Raw genomic sequence first — 9,500 nt, forward strand, 5'->3', positions numbered from 1 at the left:
GATTTTGAAAAAATGCAATGGTCCTGCAACAAGTGGAAGTGTTTGTATGCGTGTGATTAAGTTCCACTGTACCCCTTTAACATTGATAAACTATTCCACAAGTATTAGAAAATGAAGCTTTGCAGGTGAAAACAGCAGATAATGATACTGAGCTGGATTTATGAGTCGATTATGTGAAAATGATCTTCACCAGACAAATGAGTCATTGGACACCATGACAGTTTGTTTAGATTTTCCTTTACTGACATGAAAAATTAAATACAAATGAAGTGGCAAAGATTAAGACTTGGCGTCAAGGTGTGGTCTAGTACTGTAGCGTTGCTAAAAGCCCCTCCACCCGAAAGCTACTTCAAAAGGGCTTGTATATCTGACCTTTGCAAAACTGCAGAAACCGCCTGAACTGGCCTTTGTTCCTAAGTACTGTAAATCAAATGCAGACTTCTTATAGTTGGTTCAAGTGCCAGGTTTGCTTAAAAATCTGGTGCAGTCAACGTGCTTTTCCTGTGTTATATATTTCCACACTGGAGGTTGGAATAATATTGTGAAATTCTGACAGATTATAACGCCGTTTTAGTAATAAGGGCTATTTGAAAAGACCGCCTGAAATGTCATTCTGTGATGAGAAAAGTTTTGGCTTGCCTGGTGACAAACAGTTTTCCCCTCCCCACTCAAGACAGTCCTAACAAAATTCTTGCTTGAAAAATGGCTCTTTGCTAAGAAGCTATGTGTTTCTTTTTGACAATTTTAATTGAAAACAAATCACAGTAAGGTACTTAAATTGTTACCCAGAAACAATTTTAAATGGATTAAAAAAAACAGCTGCATTGGACCTTTAATGGGACTTCTCTTACTCCCATATAGTTATCTTTAACACCGCCCCCTACTGGACTTAAGTCGTTCATAACAGATGCTCCAGAAGAACACCTTCACTGTCCTTATCCGTTCACCTTTTGCATAATTCCTCCCTGCTACTAACTACAGCACAGTACACTATCGGACAGGGAAAGTTAGGCCAATGCTTAGTCTAGCAGATAGGACCTTTGGGAACTCAGCCCTCAAAGCCATATCTTTGTTTGGGCTTGCAGAATCCTCTTCTCGGGCCCTCGAGCCAGGCATAACTGTGCACCGTTCTGTATAGGACAGGAATGTACTCGAGTTTCCATCATGGCGTAAATGCAGATGGCGACTTCCCCAGAGTTCGCTTAAAAACCGGGCTTTCTAAGGCTGTGAGGATGGCTAAAGAGTGTAGCAGAGAAGGGGGGGGGGGGGGACACATCTGTGCTCTAATTTTAACCAAACTTTTTTGCATCTCCTATACACAATTTAAAAAGCTGCATTATCCATTTTAAGATGCATAATCTGGTCCGAGCTGTAGTGACTGCCCTTTAATTTAGATCTTAGCCTTCTTTACAAATTTGTTACAGATGTGTTTCATGACTCTACCTGGGTTGTAATGGGTCTTGGACAACTCAGCCTCTGCAACCCACCAACTGCAAAGGATTTCCTGTCTGGTGCCTCAATTGACATTTAATATTCTATTCTATGGTTTTGCGAAGCGTGACTAGTACTGCCACCTTCTGGCCTGGATGTTCAAAGGAAACAGTGTGAGGGGTGGGTTTGGCATTGAGGTGGCAGGGGCACAATCCCCTAACTCTGTGTGTGTGTGTGTTATATATATATATATATGTGTGTGTGTTAGGGGTTGGCTTAATGCAAAGAAGGGCAGGCTAAAATCATAGGGAGATCATGGAGACTAGGGTAAGGTTAGATGCCGCTATAATATGGCACAGTCCGAATCATCCTTTTTCTCCCGTCTCCTTGAACCTCCCGGCTGGGCCGCCGCTTGACCTCTCACCTTGAAGCAAAACAAACCGTCATAGAGTAAGGAAGTGGAGAAGCTTCTATGTAGGTAGTTTGTGATGATCAATGGAACTTTTTCAGCAGATGTGAATCAAAGATAACAGAAACCCAGTACCAGAAAAGTACAATAATGCTCTGTGTTGAGAGAATGTGTTTTCTGCTCAAATAAATTGTAGTGTAATTGAAAAAGCACCAGTGGGCACTGTTTCTTTACCAATCGCCTATACCAGTGGTCAAACTTTTTACAGCAGGGACACCACTTTTTCCACCAGAATTTCTGGGGACCCAAATTTTTACCACAATAATTTCTCGCGACCCCACCCCAAATCTAATGACAAATCTTCAAAATCTGAACATGTAGATTTTTACATCAAGAAATAACCTTCAATTCATTACATTTTCATTGCTTATCCAAATTAAAACAAATAAATACATTTACTCAGTTACATTTTTCAAATCTTTCTCAAAAACATTTGTATATTATGCCATACAATAATCTTTACTTTTACATTTTAGTTCTTAAAGCTTGTACAAAAATAAATATGGCGACCCCACTGCAGTTCCCCCTCAACTTTGAATACCACTGGTCTATACTGGTGTATTGTATTTATCTTTCATACTGTTGAAGTATTGAATTAAAGCCTAAAAAGGAGTCTCTTTCCTTCTAGTATATGCCCAGACAGTGTGGTTGGTTACCTGCTGTGCTGGGGCCTGGGAGGGACCTCGTTGTTGTTGTTGCTGCTGCTGCTGGTACTCCTCCTCCTGCAGCTGTCTGGCCAGGTCCAGGTCACTGAGGGGCCCCGGGGCCACCCCCTGCTGCTGCTGCAGAGACATGGCCACAAGGTAGTCCTGGCAACCAAGCATACACCACAGGGTGAGTGAACGTGTAGTCATGGAAATGAAATGTGCAGAGAGGCTTAAATCCTTAATATCAATGCATGATTCCCTGTACATAGAGATCTAAAGTTAGGATCAAGTTAGACACAGACAGTGTGGCAGTTCTACCCATAAAAAAACATGAATAAGTATCTTGATGCAGCTTAAGATACGGAGATTGTCTCAGTAGTGCATTAGATACTGCATCTGGGTGCTTCTCAAATAACAGGTATCCTCAAACTGAAACCGGTGAGGCTGTGTGGTGGAGTGGGGGTGACCTGGTCGATCTGTCTCTGCTGCTGCTGGGGCGTGAGGTCTTCGGGCTGTGTCACGGGGACGCTCCTCTGGGGCGGGTGGCACAGGCGGAAGTCTGAGTCGCAGAAGTTGCCGTCGCCCTCCACATTGTGCAGGCTCTCCCACACCAGCCCCCCCTCCTGCAGGAAGCCCTGGTCTGTCACCAGCAGGTACAGGTGGCCCTGTGGGGTCAAAAGTCATTCACTGGAGGAGAGTGAGCAGCGTTTTAGAGAATGTTGTGGAGGAAACTTTACAGAACGTGCTACATGCCTCATGTAGAATAGTCTGTTCTATATATTACATTTCTATCTGCAAGGTTCTATATGTTACACCCTATAGATTGATAAACACACACACTATAGATTGGTAAACACAAACACACGCACCTTGTGCTTTATCATAGTGCTAAAGTGGTTGTTTCTGAAGAACACAGACAGCTCGCCCTCCTTGACTGTAGTGTTGAGTTCACAAAGTCCATGATACGACAGCTGGGTCGCTGTGGACTCCAGAAACTGCTCTGCCACCAAACCTGACAGCACGGAGATGGAGAAGTAGAGGCATAATAAAGCAAGGGGAATGGTTGTATTACAGAGGAAATGGCCAAGTGAACATGTATGCTTGTGAGAAAGAGGGGGGAAGAGAGTACAGAATGCAATTGGAATTAAATGATCAACTTCCCATCAAGACCCTCGTAAATAAAACCAGTTTATTAGAGCTGGGCTTGAATTGAAGTCTGAACCACGTGTAGCTCATCAGGACAAGGGTGAGTGACAACTCAAATGTATGCGAAGTAAGGATTTGGAAAGTCCTATACCTTCACTGACACGGCTGCTATTGGCCGAATGCTTGTAGTCAATGATCTTCTCTACCAGCTGGTTGTAGCTTAGCTTTCCCACCGCTGCCACCATCTCAGGGCTCTGGATAAAGAAAATATTTTGAAACTGATGCCCAAAACAAGGGATTTGGGGCATTAATTGTGAAAGGAGGGCTTTTACCTTCACATGTTCTACAATGTCGCTTACCTGAGGGTCCACCAGCCAGCCATGGTAGAGTGGGATGTCCAGCAGGTCAAACGCGATACACTCTGGAGTGTACTCAAAGTCTGACACGCCCGTGAAGCGCACATTGACATCAAGGCCCGTGGACAGCTTTGGCAGGACTGCCATGGCATCGCTCATGTTCTGTGGAATCAAAGATAAAATTACATATCATATAACTATACAGAGGTTGGAAACGGAGTTGGAAACCAGGGTCGGGGGTTTACTTCCGTTTCGATTACAGTCGATTCAGAGATTGAACAAAGGTTAACTTTGTGAATTGGAGATCAGACCATTTTGAATTCATATTTTGAGCTGGAATGGAATCGTACATGCATGAAAACGCAGAGTTGGTTGCACAGAAGGCCAGTATCAGCTGTTCCTAGATTGATTTCTCATATGGTTAACACCACGTTTCCAGTGACATGTACGGTATGGAAATTAGATTGATGTGCGATGAGGCAAAATGGATATGCAGGTTAATCTTGTAGTACAACATTCACAAGGGCTTGTAAGACACCGGCACTCAATCATACCGGTCCACATCGGTATTGCCTATAGTTTCTTTATCACTGTTGAGCAGCGGATGACAATCCTCTGAGCTCAGCCATGAATAATAAACCAGATTGTGGTTATACACACCCAGAGCTCTGATGTCAGAAAACAAAAGCTGTCCAGTCGAAACAGCACATCTAATTGAGCTTCAAGTGTCAGAGCCAGGTGGTTGGATCATGGTGCTTACAACACCAAGGACAATGGGTTTGATTCCTGCAATCCGCCACACATACTGAATAGAATGGGCTGACTGTAAGTCACTTTGTATTAAAAAGCTGCTAATGACCACATCATTAAGTTAATTGGCTGCATCCACACAGGCACCATCTTGCCACTTTGGTACAGTATAGTATGTCTTAATCCTTGTTCCCTAAGCTCCTTATTCTTGTACTCTAGTGGCAACTGGTGAGGCTTAGCATCGATGACACAGCTGATTTTACTGTGAGAACAGCCCCCTGTGTGGCTTCTGCCTCTGCAGTGAACTCCGCTTCCCCTTAAATATGACTCAGTCTCAACCACACAAACGATTTTGTGCCACACAGCTACAAAATAGACAAGACATCACCTGCAGAAAAACACGCATGCACACAGCTTCAGAAAAATGTTCTAACACACATAAGTGAGTGTCAAGTAAGTGGACAGACACCGGCCTGAGTTTGTGTGTTAAATACAGAGGTGAGTTTACCTGCTGTGTTTGTGTGTTAAATACAGAGGTGAGTTTACCTGCTGAAAGTTGAGCTCCATTCCCTCAGCCTTCTCCCTGGGTTTGATGGACAATACACACTCTCCTGTGGCAGAAACATCAAAAAGACAAATTGTGGGAGTATAACAATAATGTGGTTCTCAGACAGTCAGAGACCAAACAGGAATGTGTGCTTTAATTTATTTCCCCTATGGTAATGGTCAGATTTATCAAATCTGCTAGATATTTCAATTACTTAAGCCCTTGGCTCCTGGAGCACAGGGCCAGTGATGAGCATTTGTTTACGGCCTGATAATATGCAACCTCTTTAGTTGCTTGTACTTTTATGCATTGGTTGCATTTTCATGTGCCAGTGACAACCTCAGTGTATAAATGTGTGAAAAATACAATAGCTTCAGTGTTAAAGTCTGTATGGAAGTGCACATAATACACTCCCATGTTTCTTACCAAGGTGAGCCATCAGGTCCTCTGTGGTGATAACTTCTGTCTGGGCGGGTAGCTTGGCCTGGGGACAAATCACACACACGATTTTCATTCATAAGCCCTTTCCTTGATCCATGTTTGTTTATCAACAGATTCTGTGAAGTTGAATACAGATATTATTGGAAGTTATAACATTAGAATGAATGGTGCTGGTCAAGGAACAATTGAGGCCTGGACAAATATACTTGACTCTGAAGAACGATCTCAGCTAAAGCCTAACACACATAGAAACAAACTATAAAGCCCAACACGTACACACACATATATATACCTATTTGTATCTTTTTACTTTCAGGCCCACGGGAATGGGTGGAATGGGGAGGGCTTTTTCTCTTCTGAGTGAAATAAATATATATGGAAGAAATGTAATATGAAGGGAATATGAAATTATATATGAATTGGAATACTGTACCTCTAACCCCCCCAACAAAATAAATGTCAAAATAAATTGAAATTGTCACAAAAAAAATGCATTCTCTGACACAGACATGCGGCCCTTCATAAACTTTAATTCTGCGTTGCTTGATTTTAAAAGCTAAAAGTGACAGACTGCTTTCATGTTGATAGTACAAACAAGATTATAGGATTCAGAAGTCCTCTGTCCTCTCTTAATACAACTCCCCAACATGAACCTGTAATTCCTGCCTCTAGAAACTTCCCTTCGGTGTCATATCACTAATTCTGGCCTGCCTACACACCTCGGCTGTGTCATCCTCAGAGTGTGTCAATCTCATCCTTATTCTCAGTCACCTTAAGGCCACTGAAGTCCCTCAATAGCAAAAGTGCATCTCAATAGCCTAAAGTGGCTTCCTCTCTTGGCTCATTTCTTTGATCTGCACCGATCTGGACCAGTGAATGCAAAATCCCCCAATAGTCCTCCAATATAGTGCTTTCCCCTATCATATGATTTGACATCAGTGCAGATGAAGTAGGCCTGAAGCCACTTAAGACGATTGAGATGCGTAGTCACGGACCCCATTAGTCCCAGCTAGCTGGTTCTACAGTCCGACTTTACCTTCCAGCGCAGAAACAGGGTGTTCATGATGGCGAGCAGGGGACAGGGCCCGTTCTCACTCTGTGTGATGATGGGGGTCTTCTTCTCTTTCCAGGTGATCCACTTCACAAAGTAGTAGGCCGGCATCATGGGCTCTAGGTCCGCGGCGGTGGCCCCTCCTGTGGCTGCGGCAGCAGCGACGCCAGCCAGGACATCGTCGGCCAGGCAGGGGACGTCGGCAGACAGGGAGCTGCCCTCGACACCCAGGGCAGAGTAGGAGGACAATGGCTCGTCGTTCCCGTTGTTGCCCTCGAAGAACTCTAGGCTGGGGATGGAGAAGGAGGCAGAGTCGGTGGTTGCTGACTGGCTATACTCGTCCAACCTTCCAAATGTGGCCTCTGAGCTCTCCCCGTTCTCTTCTGTCAGAGTTTGGCTCTGCAGGGTGGATCGAGCATCTTCTGTCGTGCCGTTTTCAGACATGGCCGCACACGTGGTGGTTGGTGTGAGTGAGGTTTCCCTGTATCCATCAAAACCTTCTGCTTCCATAATTGGAGTCTTAACTGATGGGTCTTTGGTGGAGTCTTCATGGTCCAAAGGCTCTGCTTCGTGGATTTCTTTAGCCGCAGACGATCCTGCTGTAAGGCCGCCCTCTTTAGAAATGGCCTCTGTCAGAGAGCAGTCATCTTTGACAACGCTCAGGAGATCTCCTCCAACTATCTCTGTGCCAGAATCTGCCATAGCTGGGCAATGTTCAATGTAGCACTTAATCAACTGAAAATAAGGCCAAGTCGTCGGTAAAGACTACTTCAGGCTTAGGTTGTATACGAATAGAAAAACAAACTCAGCCCTTTACATTAAGTATATTCACAGATTTAAAAGTTGGCAGTGACCTTATAGGTGAACCTTGAAGGAAATCTTGATGATCAGTTCCCTGGCATTCCTGAGTAACAGTGTCCTTAGTTTGCAAGACAGGGTTGATGGATGGCTACAGCAGAGTCGACAGTCACTCTGTCTGTTTTATGTCATACAGACTAAGAGAGAGTGGATTTCATACGGCCTTAAATATCTACTTGCACATTTTCTTTCAGTTCATGTGTGGGATGTCGTAACAAATAGGCTATATTTTCGACATTGCACATGGGCTTCTGGTAAATTTAGTGCAAGTGTAAAACTACAAGATTTCCTCCAACAAAAAATAAATAATGATCTTTACACAAAATATATATACACACATTTAAACTTTAACAACAAATATCTTATAGATCATTTTCAGCACTGCAGCTGCAAACTAGAGCAAAGTTATCTTTGGGGGGATGCAAAACTAGTTATAAAAGTTGTGCTTTTCCTGACGATACAAGGGAATATACCAATTGAAGACTGACAGAAAAGCTACAGCGAAAACAAGTGAAGAGCGGGATGGCGCTAGTCAAGCTTGCCCCTTGTCTTGTGACATGAATGACTCGTAGGTTTTTAGGATATTAACGCGGCATGGCTGTCATCTTAACGTCGTCCCAGAATGCGAGTAACCATACTCTTATATTGTACCAGACCTGCAAGAAAAAGATCAGTGATCAGTCCGTGAAATAATACGCTATTCTCCAACAACACATCTCCTTCCTGACCCTGGGTTTGACAAAATACTCAGAAAGGAACTATAAAGCCGTGGTAGAAAATATTGCATCTGTCAAGTGACACCAGAACTGGCTACTGACCATAGCTTGCTAACGTTAAACCCTCGTGCTGACGCTCAGAAGTTGGTAGCGCCCATCACTACCATGTAACAAATATATTGATGATGGTGGCAGCTTGTTAGCTTGCTAGCTGACCAGCAGAAAATAAAACAACTTACCATCAAAGCCAGTTGACAGCGTAAATTGGCAAAAACGTCGTGGAATTTAGACAGGTGTTGGTCCAATCAAGAGCAAATTGAGATTTTTACGAAAAGATACTGACCGACTTGTCCACATTAACGAGCTTCGCTGGCTGACAAACGGGCATGATATTTACATTCCACGGTCTCTTCGCAATCTTGACTTCGCTTACTCCACTTCCTCTACCACAGTCTGTAAACAATGATGTCACGAGCTGTATTAGCCACAGGGGGGGAAATATTTTTTAGATGTCAAGCACCAAGTTATATACATAAAATACATGTCGTATAATATGCCAACCAAAGATATTTCAGATAAACTGAAGAAAAAAACATAGCAAATATGCGAATTAATTAAAAAAACAGCTACCTTAAATTATTTTGAAGTTAATCTTCATGGGGACACAAGTGGTTGGAGTACTGAACTGCAGGTGTTAATATACTGGTAGTGTTCATGAGCATCATGTCTTCTTCTTGCTGCGTAGTGCGCAGTATTGCAGAGACAAAAGTCTAAAATGTGTTTGTATTATGGATTATAAACTGGGTGGTTCGAGCCCTGAATGCTGTTTCGCTGACAGCTGTGATATATCGGCAGCGTAGCCTAGTGGTTAGATCGTTGGGCCAGTAAGTGGAAGGTTGCAAGATCGAATCCCCGAGCTGACGAGGTACAAATATGTCGTTTTGCCCCTGAACAAGGCAGTTCCTCGGCCGTCATTGAAAATATTAATTTGTTCTTAACTGACTTGCCTCGTTAAATAAAGGTAAAAAAATAAACATCAGACCGTATGACTAAATATCTATTTTTACTGCTCTAATTACGTTGGTAAC

General features: G+C 43.3%; 1 protein-coding gene across 1 annotated transcript; it reads right to left on the reverse strand.

Moving 5' to 3' along the window:
* Window positions 1-217: 217 nt before the first annotated feature.
* LOC135549919 (ubiquitin carboxyl-terminal hydrolase MINDY-1-like) lies at window positions 218-8,965 on the reverse strand. Its single transcript, XM_064980309.1, has 10 exons — window positions 8,652-8,965; window positions 6,824-8,352; window positions 5,773-5,830; window positions 5,346-5,410; window positions 4,053-4,211; window positions 3,845-3,947; window positions 3,417-3,559; window positions 3,015-3,212; window positions 2,557-2,709; window positions 218-1,855 (listed from the first exon to the last, which is right to left on the reverse strand). Exons 2-10 carry the CDS (start codon window positions 7,538-7,540, stop codon window positions 1,775-1,777), a joined length of 1,677 nt encoding a protein of 558 aa, XP_064836381.1. The 5' UTR covers window positions 7,541-8,352; window positions 8,652-8,965; the 3' UTR covers window positions 218-1,774.
* Between the last annotated feature and the right edge of the window lie 535 nt (window positions 8,966-9,500).

Source organism: Oncorhynchus masou, chromosome 12 (assembly GCF_036934945.1).
Source record: "Oncorhynchus masou masou isolate Uvic2021 chromosome 12, UVic_Omas_1.1, whole genome shotgun sequence".
Taxonomy (NCBI): domain Eukaryota; kingdom Metazoa; phylum Chordata; class Actinopteri; order Salmoniformes; family Salmonidae; genus Oncorhynchus; species Oncorhynchus masou.